The following is a 15320-nucleotide window of genomic DNA, read 5'->3' as shown; positions in this document are numbered from 1 at the left end:
TTCATTAATGTTGAATTCTCTGGCAGCTGCTCTATTCCCATGTTGTTGCAGTATATTAATGACTAACCTCGTATTGTGGATGGATTATCTCAGTTGTTCTCCTGACTGAAGTTTGGTCCGTTTACAGTATCCTGCCATGCGATTGCATTTGTCTCTAACCATCAAGAACCTTCACGTTAACTTTTATAAGTGGAAAAGTGTTAGTGTTCGTCCTCCAGCTTCACTGTTTATGTTATGCTAACATAGCTGTGTCGCTAGCGATCACGTAGCACATCATTATATACCAGCTAGCCCAACTTCAGTAACCCTACAAACGTCACTGCTGTTTAGTTTCCTGTCTTCATTTATGTTGGACGTGATAGCAGAGCTGTACGTTTGATTTTTTTTCAGAAATCTCTCCGTCAGAACATGCTATATCATGCTTAGGTAACTAGCGAAACTAGCGAGCTAACTTCCGCTAGCTTCCTGCTAACTTCTAACTCCGTTAAATGTAATAACTTTTGTTTTCATGGATGCCTGGAAGTTAAACTTTATAGTTACACCTGGTAAAGCAGCAATGCTGATCGTTTTATTAAAGATGAAAGAATTTAGACAGTTTTTAACTCTAAGTGATGCTGCAGTGTTGTTTGACCTGAAGAATACGGAGTTTAGGACCCAGATTACTCCCAGATTTAAGAGCATCTTAGTCCGACAAATATGACAATAACGACGGCCGCTTGCATGTTCTGCAAAAAAATGTGCTTTGTTGTGTATCTGACGGACAAACACCAAACCAGTTCCACATCACTGAAGTTGCACCATTTTTACAAACCAATTCTGGTTCATCTGTTTCACTCAACAATCGGCCATGTGCGTATGAAAACAAAGGCACTGCGCATGCGCGTTTTACTCCCATTCTATCGCGATATTTCATTTTCCTATCGTTGCCTAACATTATACCGGTATTACCGTGAACGGTATAATATGGCCCAGCCCTACTCTCAAGTACTTTTATACTGCAAACTGCATCCACAGACACGTTTTTAAACGTGAAGCCAACCTTAAAGAGTAATTTTAACTCCCTCTACACATGCCAAAGATCTGAAGGAACTCCAGTGACCTGCTCTTCTCATTTGAAGAGTCTTAAATCACCAGTAATGATAGTTACACCTCATGACCTCGGTGTCATGTGTCCAGCATTAAAACTACATTTGTATTCTGTCACAGTGATGGAGGGCAAAAGAAAAGGGGTGGCAGAATGAGCTTGCCAAGATTGGCTTGACAGCAGGTGATACTTTCATATAGTTTTCCATTTATAACTGAATAATATATGCCCTACCTCAAAATTCCTTGATAAAAGATGTCTCACTGCTGAATTTTGTATTACTGCTTGACCTAAGACCAAGCTTGACTTCTTAAAACGTAAAAACATTTAAGATTCTTGCCTAAATAATGCACAGATCTGGGTTTAAAAGAAAAAGCCTGTCTTTGCTTTAAGATGTATTTTTGTTGTTGTTGTTTTTTTAGTGAGGATTATGATGCAACTTGTGTACATATGTTTCATTACTATTTCCACATCCTGTTTGTTTCCTCTGTCCATCAGTGCTCGCCACTCGGGCCACAGCTCTCCCAGAGAGGAGTCGTCCTCTTCGGCAACCTCCCCTTCATCTCAGTCCTCAGTGTCCCCTGGGCCCAAGAGCTTCTACCCGCGCCAAGGAGCTCAGTCCAAGTACCTGATTGGTTGGAGGAAGCCCGGCTCCACCATCAATTCTGTCGACTTTGGAGACACGCGCAAGTAAGGATGAAAGGACTATACAGAAAGTAGAAAACAAAAGTCTTGAATTGTTATTCAAACTGTGTATTTGAGGTGTGAAAAGTTACATAAATTATTAAAGTTATATGTTATCAATAATTCCTCTAGAGGTTTTTGAGCTTTAAATGCCTCTGTAAAAGAGAGTTGGATTTTTTTGTGCCAGCTCAGTGTTAACTTTCACAAGAAGTTATTGATCCTGGTGATTTTTTTTTTTTCAGGCTGTTGGTTAATAATGAAGAAACAGAACAAATTAACAGGTGAAAGATGTTCCGGTCAGATTTTTCTAAATTTGGCAAATCCTTCAGATGGTTCATTGGGCATAGTACAGTGCATTAAAACTCACTTTATTCCCAACCACATTAGTGTCTAAAGAATGATGCCTAACGTTGCCACTGTGGCTGTCTTTTTTCCCCCTGCATTACTGCATTTATACTCATCGTTTCAAATTGAACTTTCCTCTGATTTATAGCAGTGCTTTCATTTGGCAGACTGCTTTTAATCCTACTACAACTAGTACTACAATTTTTACATTAATGGGTTTCATGTAATATCATGTGTGCTACTTGATTACCCCCTTGTGGCTCAAGAGAGTATTGCATTAAATGCTATAATGCAGACCCTGAATGTGATTTTTTTTTTTTTCCCATTGAAAGGCTACATATCTTTATTTTCTGTGTCATTATATAAAACATTATCAGTGCAACATAATTTTCTCACAACCGCTTTTTTACTGACTGTGTGTGTGTGCGCGTGTGTGTTTGTGTCTTAGGAAATCTCCAGGAGAAAGTGGAGTAGACGTGGTTCCAACCCCGGCAGCCAGGCCATCTCTGAGAGACATGCACTCGCCGCAGACTCATGCAAAGTCTACAATGGAGGAAGATGTGAAGAGGCACAGTGCTCCAGACAGTCCCCCGCCACCACGAAAACATAAAGAAAAGGTACGTCTGCCATTAAGACCAAAAGCAGCTACTATAAAAGTTTGCACAGCTTTCAGAGAATTTGTCAGGTGAGTGGAGTGAATTCACTTGGAAAGCTCAATTTGCAGTCTTTGCTTGTTCCGTCCACCTTCGCAGCTACTTCAGCTTTTCGCAGGCAGTGGTACAATTGTAAAAGCAAAGGTCAAATATCAAACATAAAAATCGGGTGTTAATGCTCGTCTGCTTGTAGCTAGAATAGGTCATTCACCTGCACATCGTTGGGGGAAAAAATGTATTTGATGTGTGGCGAATGTTTTTTGGCAGCAGATCAAACAGGAGAGAGGCTGTAGCTGATGTAGAGCAGCACTGCAGCCCCTGGTCTCACACAGGTGTCAGAGCAGACTCTGTGCAGTAGTAAATGTGATCATTAAAGTAACACCTGCTCACTTTCACCCTGCGCAGCATAGCCAGAAGTCGCCGCCAGAGCAGCCTCTCAGCCGCCGTCGCTCGCTCCATCGCACTCTATCAGATGAGAGCATTTATCGTGGCCAGCGCCTTCCCTCCCTGAGCGACACCATTCCTGAACCGGCTCTCGCCGCTGACGTTCTCTTCAGCTGCTCCACCCTTCCACGTTCGCCCACCACTCGTGGCGTGCCCCTTAGACGGCCTTCCTATAAGCTGGGAGTCAAACTGCATGGTAAGCTTGAGTAGAAGGCTGGCAGCTCGCTTTATATACTGAAGACATAATTTGTTGCTGATAGTTGTTACTGTTATTCAATGGGAAATAACCAAATGCATTAGAAAATAATTAGCAGGTAAATAAGGGTGCTTTGAATAAATGCAACGCAGCTCATTATGTTTTCTGCAGAACTAAGAGGTGCTTATATTTGCCAAGGACATATTTGGTTACCATATCTCTTAATATTATGTGAAAATGACAGCAAAGGCTAAACCTAAATTATTTTATTTTTTTCCTGCTGTCCCCTCTTTTCAATAAAAATGCTCAAAAGTGTGGAAAAATCACTTTTCAAAACTTAATTTAACAGGTGACCTTTCGGCATCTGACACATCATTGGTGGATTTGGTGGAGCGTCATCGTGGACCTCTCCCTCAGGAGCTCATGCCCCTCCCCTCTTCAGACAGAGACAGTCCCCTCGAATGGACACACCTGGTGGACGTGGCCAATACCTTTGAGAATGAGCGAAACACACATTATGGTATAGTTCTCCTGCTTTTACTAGTAGTTAAAGCAAACGCTTGGTATTCTTTGCCCTCACGTTTCTGTCTTCTTTTAGTCCAGAGAAGTTTTGTTTTTGGTGACTCAAACCACCGGAGCAGCGGCACCTCCAGTCCACAGCAGTCTCACATAGAGCTGAAGCCTGTTCCACTGTCACGGCCCTCGTCTAGGTACACACAACACACACGCTGTAGTCTGTGTTAAATGTTCACATGGAAGATATGTGCAATTAGACTTTTTAAAATGAAATTGATTAACTATCAGTGCAACAAAAAGAAGTTTCACGTCTAACCAGATAATACAAGAAGCAGATGGTGTGTGTACATATAAAGATTATTAACTGAATTCAGTATCCAGTAGAACTGGAATATACAGGGTAAACAAGAGTTTGTTGCTAATAAAATTCCACTTCAAAGATGTATGCAGTGTTTACTCAGGTTGACTTTCTTTTCTTGCCGCAGTGAGGGACATATAGGGCTGGAGAGGAAAGTGACTAAGCTGGAGGCCATGGTGAAGATGCTTCAGGAGGACCTGAAGAAGGTGAGACGGAACCTAAAACATGACACACAGTTTGAATAAATATATACAGTCCTGCGAGAACAGGAAAAAAAAAAAAAAGAAAGAAAGAAGGCGGCCCAACATTAGGGCTGTGCGATATGACCAAAATCTCATATCCCGATATAAAAATTCTATCGTCCGATAACGATATAAATCACAAAAATGTAACATTTGGTGTTACCGTCATTGTTGCTAACGACAACGCATAAAAACAGGCGCTTGTCCGTCCGTAGTGTGGTTATATTAAATATAAGAGAAAGAGAGAACTTTAAGAAATAGCCACTACAGTGACCATCAAAACGGTGAAAAAATATTGCTGTAAACAGATTATTTTGCGACACCACGAAACAAATGGTAGCGTAAAATGAAACGATAGACGTTTTTATATTGTCATCCGATATATATCGTTATAACAGCCCTACCCAACATGTCCCATTTTATTCTAATCTGTCTAAAGGACATTGTTCCAGGAGTGAAGGCTTTCATTTGGGAACCCTTCCAAACAGCCATAGATGTTGAGTCTTCTTCTAATTGTGCTGTCATGAACTTTATCATTTAACATGCTAATTGAGGCCTGTAGCTCCAGGGTTTTTCTCTGAGCGTTACTCGGTCTGACCTTGAGGTGAATTTGCTGGGACGTTCAGTTCTGGGAAGATTGGCAGCTGTTTTGAATGTTTGCATTTGTGCATAATCTTTCTCACTGTCGAGTGACGGTCTTCAAATTGTTTGCAAATGGCATTGATGGGCAGTAAGAAGTGCTTCTCTAAGATCATTGCTGATGTCTTATCAGTGAAATGTTTGAACGCTCCAACCCAGCAAACTGTCAAAAATTTGCTTTTCTAGAAGAATTTATAGAGATGCTCAAACTGATGATCAGCCAATCAGATTTAGCAGCACCTGGTGACACATTATCCTCTTACTGTAAGGATAAACTCGTTTTTTCACATGACTGCATTGAGTCCTGTGCAAACTTTTGCTCGGTGCTGCGCTAAAAGAATCATTTTTGGTTCCCCTCTTCTTTTGAAGTGTGAATGAAAGATACAGACTTCAGTTGCCTTTGTATACAGTGGAACGTGGAGCGGGTGGTGTAAATAAATATTTTGTTTTCAAAAGAATATACAAAGTCAGCAGTTGAGCGTTTCTATTGTTCTCTTGGGTCCACTCTGCTGCTTATTGTTGTTGCTAACTGCTGACTCAAGTTTCACTGCGGCCACTAAAATGATAACGTTTAAATCACCTGGAAAAAGTTTCCCATGTTTCCTGTTCACTCGTCCAGTGTTTCATAGTTCATGTCCATATTTCAGTTACTGCTGTTTTTGCACACCACACAGGTCAGAACTTTATTCACACCAAATACTAACCATAAAGTCATGATTTGTACTTTTAATGCTTCGTGTTTGGTAGTGAGGTTGAAGCGGCTGAGAGTTACGAGTATGGTGAAATACATCAAACGCCAGAGTGTAAGCAAATAGCAAAGAAGCAGCAGAATACAAGACACCTCTGCCCATAGGCTGAAAATATGGCTTTTCCCCTAAAATTAGCCGTAAGGTTATTGATGATATGAATAAATCATAGTCCTGTAACTTTCGACTTTATGGAATATAGTATATTAACTTAAACATCACAGCAAAAAGCAACAAACTCTGATAGTCCTGTTAGGATAGGTAGGATAAAAGGTAGGATACCTTTTGCCCTATGAGAGCTCGCTCCAGCCTCCCACCATGCTTAATTGGAAAAGCAGTGAAGAAAAAGGATGGACTATCACTAATCACCCCCTTCTCCAGTGGTACAGTCCACTCAGGCTTTAGAAACCACGAGTCAGGTGGTTGAATCACCTTATAGCTCCCTCACCATCCCCTCTTTGAGCCTGACCTTTTGTAACGGGGAAAAGTTTTCACTCAGAAAACTGCTGCGGTTTGAGATTCACGTGTAACGCAATTCTTGGGAAACTTTCAGCTGTCTTGTGAAATGTTGCAAAGCTTTTCTACATTTCTTACTTTTAACATGACAGGAAATCAGTTTGACACCAAGAAAGCTAATACGTACCTCTCTCACCCCAGCAGCAATCGACTGCAGCTGACTGACAGCAGCTCGCTCCAGTTTTATTGTTTCCTTCAGTGTGTTCTTTACCTTCCTAGACTGAGACTCAATATTTATGTTCATGCACCCAACTCGGAGTTTATTTCGTTGTGCTGTCTTCGGGTTTAAAATGTCAGCTGATAATATCTGTTTACAAAATCACAAACTTCTATCTAGCTGCGACTCGCTGTCTGCAGGCCCGAGATTTAGTTTACATAAACACAGCAGAGATTGAATTGATTGCTTAAGAAAAACTTTGTCCACTGTTAATTGCTTAATAATGGGTTAATGAAAACGAGTAATTTAACCCCACCTTTCTCCACCTTCCGCAGGAGCGGGAAGAAAAGGTGAGGCTTCAGGCTCAGATCAAGAGACTCTGGGAGGACAACCAGAGACTGCAGGAGGAGTCCCAGACCTCTGCTGCCAAGCTCAAGAAGTTCACAGAGTGGGTCTTCAACACCATCGACATGAACTGACTCCCACCTCAACATTTTAACCTACACACATGCACACAAATGCAAACATGAGCGCACACACACGCACACACACTCTGGATAAAGAGGCAGAGGAGGATCGACACTCACGAGGAAACAGGAGATTGTTGTTGTTGGACTTGAATTATCCTGATGCTGAATACGTCAACCATCTTCCATTGGCTTCAGCCATCAGTGGGTAATGCCGTCGACCAGTCTCGGTCTCTCCTCGCAGACCCTCTGTTAAACTTAGGAAGATGACACTCAAGAAAATGGGTGTCATTCTCACCTATGAGAGCTGTTGAATTTGTCTTTCTCTCGTGTGACAAAATCTCTTTTCTTAAATTGCCGACAAGGAGAAAGCACTTCACACCCTCCACCTTCTAAAGAAGTCGACTTTGCCTCTTGCGGTTGTTCCAGCGGTGCACGCAGAGAAGCTCCGCCTCCTATCTGTAGATTTTGTTCCACGTGGATGTGCTTCTCTTTTTAGGACATTTATTCTTGTTTTTTTTTTTTTTTTAATATTTTTTCCCAGCAAGTCTTTTTAAATGATGCCCAGCTGCTCTAAAAGGGGACTCGAGTCCTTTATGCCAAATCTCAGCTGCCACAGGATGGGTGGGGTGGCGTTACAGAGACACCAAGGTGATCTGAATGAAAGTCTCTTAAAAATGGTCCCGCAAAGTCAAGACGGGTACGCCATCAATCTGCCGGTCCAGCTACTGGAACACAAACGACCGCATGCAAACACACATACAGAAACGATCATCTGAAACCACAAGAGCAGAGGACACGTGAGAGGTTTTCACTTCGTTCACACCTGCGTGCCCTCCCCTCGAAGGCTCAAACCACCGGACGGTCGCTCTGGCTGTTCGACCGCAGCCACCCACACGGAAACAGGTCGCTCTGCTTCAGCACAGGAGGGATTTGTACAGTTTCTCTTTTTCTTTCTCTCTCTCGATCTCACTTTCTCTCTTTCGTGTCAGTCAAATCTGGATTACAACATCCTGACAGAGGGGGATATTTAAAAGCCATCGGCAAGCGATGCCACTTAAAAAAAAACAACAAAAAACCAAAAAAATACAAAAAAACCCAGGACTGATCCGTAGTGCTTTGGTCCCTCCTAATTATATGTGTCTTAAAAGCAATAGGAAGAAGTCAGGACTCTCTTAAGAGACGCTTAAAGTGGGAAAAGATTATTTGGAGCTTACAAGGCTGCCGATTTGTGCTGCACAAGAGCCTTTATCCTTTCCCACTGAACTGTGAGGGGGGGAAAAGGAAAGTGAGAACTCTAAACATCATCCCACTGTCTGCAGAGACAGCTGCTGATTAAAAGTGACAGAGACATTAATGAGATGGAAAAGTGTTGTTTTTTCCTCCCCAAGGTTTATTTATTTCCTTGTATTATAATCCAATAAATACGTTGTTCTATTCGTATAGTACAACTGACATCAGTGTTTAGTTCCTCAAGACAAACGGTCACTAGCTATATTATTTAAATGGCTTTCTTTCTTAATTCTGGCTAAAGCCTGACTTGTATGGTTTTTATTCTGTATTCTGTTGTATTTTGTGGTGCCCAAGCCTGCTGTCGTGTTGCTTACAGTGCCCTCTAGTGGTGACCAGTGGAAATGTCATGATTTGTAAATGTGCTGCCAGTCACTCTGTATTTTTCTAACGCCTCTTCCGCAATCAGTCAGACATCAAACCGTGGAGGCCACACAAACAGGACAGGAGGAATAATCAGAAGCCAACCTTGAGAGACAATCACAGGTGTATTTTTGATAAAAAAAAGGAGCAGACCTAAGGTGTGTGTGTCTGTGTGTGAGTGTGTGTGGATGTTGTGTCTGCAGAGCATTTATAGTTTTCCTCAGGTTCAGTTTATGTCAGGAATGTGAGGAATCAACAGAAATTGCATATGTGGCTATCTGTTAGGAGGGGGCTACAGTATCAGCTGTACCCGTGTGTGTGTGTGTGTGTGTGTGTGTGTTGTTGTCGTGTGAATGTACATCAGTCAATCCAGCCGTGCCTACAGTCACTTATCTTGGTCATTTACTCCGAGGCAGAGCAGGGACATGCCTTTGAAACAGCACCTGGGGAACAGATAAAAGGGAAAGGCTCTTCTCCTTCATCCTGAAAGATAAGCACACCTGGTACAGTAACACGCACGCACTCACCGGATACGATTTTAATTTGAGTTCACACTCACAGTCGTCGACTCGGCTGAGAGGCTTCATCCTTTCATTTGCTCAAATGCTTATTTCTCCTCTTCAGTCAGTCAGGCCAGCCTCCCGACACAGTGATGAGTATTTGTGGAAGTCTGTCTGCGTGTGTGCCTTTGCATTCAATTACTTGAGCCACTGGCCCCTGTAATACAAGTGTGCCGGAAGACAGGTTTTTTTTTTTTCTTCCCCCACATCACAAAGCTGCTTACAACACAAGCAAGAGTCACAGCTGGGTGTTTGACACGACAACAGGGGCGTTTAGGTCGAAGCCTAAGCGTGTCCATTTAAACTTGGCGAAAGCCTTAATTCCCCCCGCGCTAAAGTTTTTGACTCGCCCCAAGTAAATTTGCATCTCACATTGATGCAATTAGAAGCCCTGCAGCGCACAGCACAAATGATCTCCCAGTCTGAATGTAAAGAGAATATAAACGAGCCTAAAGAAATATGATGTTTACTATAACCGACATGCTTATTAAGCTCTGCAGTTTCGCAGAGACACGAGTGGACTGTTAGCAAAAGTTTTGGTTCTGTTTTAGGAATCTCCCGTCAGTCTGCGTGGACGACAGTTACACCAGTAGATGGTCAACACCAGATTTGGTCTTTTTTCCCCTTTTTTTAAAATTTAAGTTTTTCAAGCTGGCCCGTTGTGAAAACGAGTCATCCACTAATGTGAAATCCTTGAAATATTAATGAAAAAAGGTGAGTCCTCTTGGCGCAAATGGGCCCCTATCCGTAAAGTGTTGACTGTAAATTATATACCATGTACACTGGGTTTCTGTCCAAAACTATATCAATGATTAAAATGATTAAATTAACTAAAAGCAATGTTTATGTTTTATTGTAAAAGGAAAGTGGTCAAGGTTAATTTTTTTTTTTTTTTTTTGTATTTTAAATGAAGTATGGCCAAATGACAGAACGTGCAGTGCAGATGTTTTGCTTGCATCTTTAAAAGTGTGCATCAACTTGGATGTTAGATTCAGTTTATACTAAGTCAGAAACAAACGTAAGCCGGTCTGGGGTTTCACTCGTCTTTGTTACCTTGCAGTGAACGTGGGTTTTCTCTCCTCAGCGTTGTTTTTGCTGCTTCACTGAAGGATATCACAAATTTGAATGTTCAGATGTTCTTTTTCTTTTCTTTTTCTTTTTTTTTTTGCAATATCTTATTTTTGAGATTCTTTGCACAACAATGTGTTTTACATTAAAGAAAAAAAGCATAGTGTTTACAGGTTTTGGATATAAAAAGGGTGAATTGATGGATTCCTGTGCAACCTTGTCTAGAATGTTGCTCTGTAGTTTTCCCTGCCAGTGCAGCTCCTGACAAACAGGTGCTTTATAACTTTATTCCTCAAGCATCACTGATCAGACGAGAGGAGGTCGTACGTTGTGTAAACTGTAGGGATGCTGGGTTTCAGTGATTGAAGCAGGGGAGGAAGGTTTCCCAGAGCTCGGAGACGCAGCCCTGCACTGCTGAGTCTTGATCTGTTTTGTTTGCTCCTGCTGGAAGAACAGAGGAAACGGTGAGGTGATCCGCTCTGACTGGAAACAAAGCACACTATTTTAAGAGGACCATACGTTTTAAACAATTGAAAATACTGTTTACATCCCAGATCCATTGTCTTTGTAAAATGTAAAGGTATGAATAAGACATTTGCAGTGATCACAGTATTAAGGTTTCTGAAATAAATAAATAAATAAATGCTGTGTCGATTTTGTGGTGCTGTCAGTTTATTTGTGTATCGTAGATATTGAAATATCCTCACTTGCATTTATCAGTTATCATTTTCCACACTGATGCATACAGCATACAGTACAATGAACTCTAGTCAGCACACATACACTCATGCCACTTTATTAGGTACACCTGTTCACCTGCATGTGAAAGATGTCTAATCAGTGCATTTAGATATGAAGCTTGTGTGTAATTTCGGTAAAGATGGGTAATCATGGACCTGTGCTTTTCTGGGTGTTTGGCTGCTAGTCTATTCTTTAACTCACTTCCCCACACTTTAAAACTCGATGCTGACATCATTGGTCTAGTCTAGCTGTTTCTTTTCTTTCCCGTTCTCCCAGCTAGTCCTAAGTAAAGCCCCTCCCTCCTGCCCACCTTTGGGATGTGACGGAGTTGCTTCAGACCAGGTGGAAATATGTTGCAACTGTGTGATGTCACCTAAATTAGCAAGGCGTACTTAAGGAAGTGGCCTCTAAGTGTAATGTTGTTTCAGAAACAGGCAGTCCCTCACAAGTTCAACAGCTATAGGTACATATATAACTACCGTAAGCATCTGACCAGACATCCCCCTTTAGCTCGAATAAATCAGCGTGACTTTTAACAGTTTGAGGGCAGATACCAAAGGAAGTTTGTCACTTTTAAAGCGATGACACGTACGCGACCACCTACTGCGGCGGCAGCAGCACATTCCCTCCAACGGATCAGCTGATCTCGGCGCCTTTTGTACCATTTCCCTCTACGTTTTTGGAAAATCAAACATAGTATTAGTTCAAGCAGGGCACAAAGTGCAGCTTAGTCCTTTTCATGCTCTCTTTGAATTAACATCCTCTTTTAACTGCAGGGGTTCTGTGTGTAATTAAGTTTAGCAAATTGCAAAAGCCAGTCTTCCTGGGATCCAACATTAAAAACATACACCGACACATTTTAAAAGGGAATTACAGGCACTTTAATTAAAAGCACCACAAAAACAGTAATATGACAGTCTCATCTAAATTAAGTTCCACAGGTAGTCTGAATGTTTTGTTTATCACAAAAGAAGCGTGGCGCATATTTTACTGTAACAATCTGCATGAAGTGCAGACAACTTGCTTTTTAATTTATTTTATCAATTTATCAATTTTTTATCAATATTTTAGTTCCTTCATGCTGCGTCCAATCAAATAAAACACCTGCAAAGTCTGAAGTTTACTTGTGACCAAAAAAAAAAGAATTTTCTGTGTTTCCTGTGAAGCTGCTGTCTGATTGTAGCTTGCAGTGAGTAACTAGAGTGAGGAGATGGTGAGAGGTCTGGGATTTGACCTGCAGTTGCCTCAGGCTCCTGTTGTTCCCCATCACTGATTCACCTGATTGCATTTTAACCGTTCTCACAGCCAGAGCCAGAAATTGCATCAACTGTGTTTTCTTTTTTTTCTCATTATGCTGCAGCCACTTCTGAAAGCAGTGAGAGGAAATCATAGTAATACAATTTAAGCCCCCCTCCCCCCCTCCCCTCTAAGATAACAGGGAATAAAGGTATTTCTGCACAACAGCTGTCCTGATATCCATCTTGGTTACTTTAGTCCATTAGTGCAGTACAGTTTCATAGGAGGATCTATTATTTTGAGGGCTGTAATAATACAACATTAAGTGAATTTTCTGTATATGAAATTGCTTGATTTTAGTGGAATAAAGAGGTTAACAGGACTGGTTTCGAGCAGCATGAATGAAACATGAGTTTGTATCCTCGGTACACACTACAGCCCTACCATCACCACCAAAAGGTTATCAAATGATTATGACTTCTTTTTTAAAATAAAATAAAATTGCCCTGACATTTCTTTGCCACCGGGTAAGAAAAAGACGTAAACATAAAGCATAACGCACATTAATATACTGCTCAAAGGGCCGTGGGACATTATGTATAGTATAGGTCCATCTGATGCAACCAAATGGCGCCACAGACTGTCCAGGAGCTCACTGGTCCCCTGATCCGGGACCAGAAGGAGATTGGTCGGGACCAATCCCAGATGTTTTCTCATTCCAACAGCAGTGACTGGGACATGAAAAAGTGATCTGTGGCCATCACCTGCAAAAATTCTTACCTCTTTGGAGGTTGTCTTGTCGTTGCCTCTCCAGTGCACCTGTTGTCTGGAATGATTATTATCCTTGAAGTTTAACAAATCCTCTTAAAATAACATATGGATTTTGTTAAAAAAAACAAACAACCCATCTGTTTTATTGACACATAAGCCACATCGTTCATTGTTGTGGTTTAACTGTCGGGTTCAGCTCTGTTTCCGTGTCATCACCACACTGATAATATACGTTCACCCTTTCATTCATGGCTTCTGTAGAAATGAGCATTTCATCTGCGCACGGAAGAAGTCACGCAGGTATAAGCAGACTGTGAAGGGCAAACTGCCTCGCTGGTAAATCACCTCTGATCCAAAGCGTTTGTTTTCCTCTCTGTCCCCCTGCAGCGATGCTCGGGGCTGTTTGAGACCAGCGAGGCAGTCGCTGCAGTGTCAGAAGTGAAGACAGGATGAGGAAAGGTATAATGTGGAGGAGGACACCGATTAGTCATCTTTGATAAAAATGTGGAGGCTGAGTCACCTGGACTTACTTTCAGGATTTGTTACTAAGAGAAGTATAGGAGAGCTGAAGTAAAGTCTGATGAGCAAACCCATCTGCTATCATTTGTACTTTTACTGTACATATAGAGTTCTTATACAAAAAACTGAATATGAGCTGATGTAAAGTCACCCCAAGGCTCTTTATATTGCAAGGTACAGACCGTAATGAGATGACATGCTTTGAGCAAGCGCTTGGCAATAGTGGGAAGGAAAAACTCCCTTTTAACAGGAAAAAGCCTCCAGTGGAACCAGGCTCAGGGAGGAAGAAGAAAAAGAAGAAATACATCCATTGGAGCGGGAGTCTGTGAACGTTAGACTAAAACTGTTTAGGAATAGAAAGAAAAAGCACTTGTGTGAATGTGTGAATGCTCCCCCCCCCCTCCACTCCCCCCACTATTTGACTGTTACCTTTTAATTTATAGCCACATTGTTAAAACTTAAACATTTAGAAATCTCTATTTTATACCACGACTGTAAAAGGAGCTTTAATTATAACGTGTTTGCAATCTCAGTTTCATTTCTCTACCATGTGACCCGACGTAGAAAATGAAACAGTCTCGGTTTACCAGCAGCATGTGCTCATCTCCTGACTTTTTCTTTTTCTTGCAATGTGTACGGACCCTTAATGCTTTTATCCCACACTCTCCAGCGGCCCACACAACGCCTTCATGTCTCCGTAACGCTCTCGGCTCTTATCAGGCGCTCGAGACGAGAGACAGTAGAAAGTAGAGGTGTTTTGTTCTTCAGCAGCGCAGCATTGTTGTTTGCTGTCATTCGAGATACAAACAAGCCCCTCTGTTTGTTGATTTACACAATACCTGTCAGTCTGCGCTGCTGTCTGTGATGGCTCTTGATATTCAGCAGACTGTCCTGGTGACACGCACGCATATTTTTCAAATCGTCACTGTTCCTGTTTTGCATCTCTGACACGAAACATAGCGAGGAGCTCTAATTAGTCCGTTTACAAAGACTTGCCTCATGGAAATCATGCCTCTTGGAAAAAGACGTTTAGAAACTTGATACAAGAGTCCCTCAGATGCTTTCTGTAGGTTCGGTATGCTTGTTAGGTTTTTATTTGATAGATACTGCTTCACCCACCCAGCATGCAAGCTCCCTCCAACTCCCCAGCACCATCCTTTCCACTGAAGCCATGAGGTCTGGGTAGCACCTGACAGTGTGAATTAGATACAGTATGAGCAGCTGCAATGAGATTCATCTGCTGCTCCTTTGCATTTGCAAGGTGTCAGTTCAGATGCCTTAGCCACCTGATTTGGATGCTTGCAAAGGTTTTCCGGCACATCTAGCATCAATGGGACACTGAGGAACACGCTGAGCACTTGTACTCCGTATTACATTTGGCCCTGATATCTGCTATGATATCCTCGGAGGAGCTTGATGAAAACACCAGGGAAGAGGGAGTTTGAGCTGCTGTGATCCCAGTGCATCAACCTTTAAAAAAGTGAATTATCAAAGGTTGATGCCTAATTTTTGTAGACTGAAGATTTCAGATTCAATTTTAGTTTCTAGCTAATACACAGTTAATTTCTTCTGGTGTTTTCATTTAAAGACACATAGATTCCCAAATGATCTTCCTATTACATATTCATGAGAATCACGTTCATGAGAATCACGTTTCGTCTCTTATTGTCATCCAATTGGACGAAAGGACCAATAGCACTGTCGTACCCATCGAACACACCGGGT

General features: G+C 41.8%; 1 protein-coding gene across 3 annotated transcripts in view; it reads left to right on the top strand.

Moving 5' to 3' along the window:
• sipa1l1 (signal-induced proliferation-associated 1 like 1) overlaps window positions 1-10982 on the top strand; it is a 101671-nt gene extending 90689 nt beyond the window's left edge. For 2 of the 3 annotated variants that reach the window (XM_076874023.1, XM_024805132.2), the window contains 8 exons: window positions 1583-1774; window positions 2011-2049; window positions 2562-2730; window positions 3172-3406; window positions 3756-3926; window positions 4005-4116; window positions 4408-4486; window positions 6916-10982. In XM_076874023.1, the coding sequence (XP_076730138.1) occupies window positions 1583-1774; window positions 2011-2049; window positions 2562-2730; window positions 3172-3406; window positions 3756-3926; window positions 4005-4116; window positions 4408-4486; window positions 6916-7059 (1141 nt within the window). In that variant the 3' untranslated portion in view covers window positions 7060-10982. The remainder of the gene's footprint in view (window positions 1-1582; window positions 1775-2010; window positions 2050-2561; window positions 2731-3171; window positions 3407-3755; window positions 3927-4004; window positions 4117-4407; window positions 4487-6915) is intronic. The other variant, XM_024805133.2, reaches the window with a different exon arrangement.
• Window positions 10983-15320: the final 4338 nt, after the last annotated feature.

This window comes from Maylandia zebra, linkage group LG15 (genome assembly GCF_041146795.1).
Source record: "Maylandia zebra isolate NMK-2024a linkage group LG15, Mzebra_GT3a, whole genome shotgun sequence".
Taxonomy (NCBI): domain Eukaryota; kingdom Metazoa; phylum Chordata; class Actinopteri; order Cichliformes; family Cichlidae; genus Maylandia; species Maylandia zebra.
This window is presented reverse-complemented; position numbering and strand designations above follow the sequence as displayed.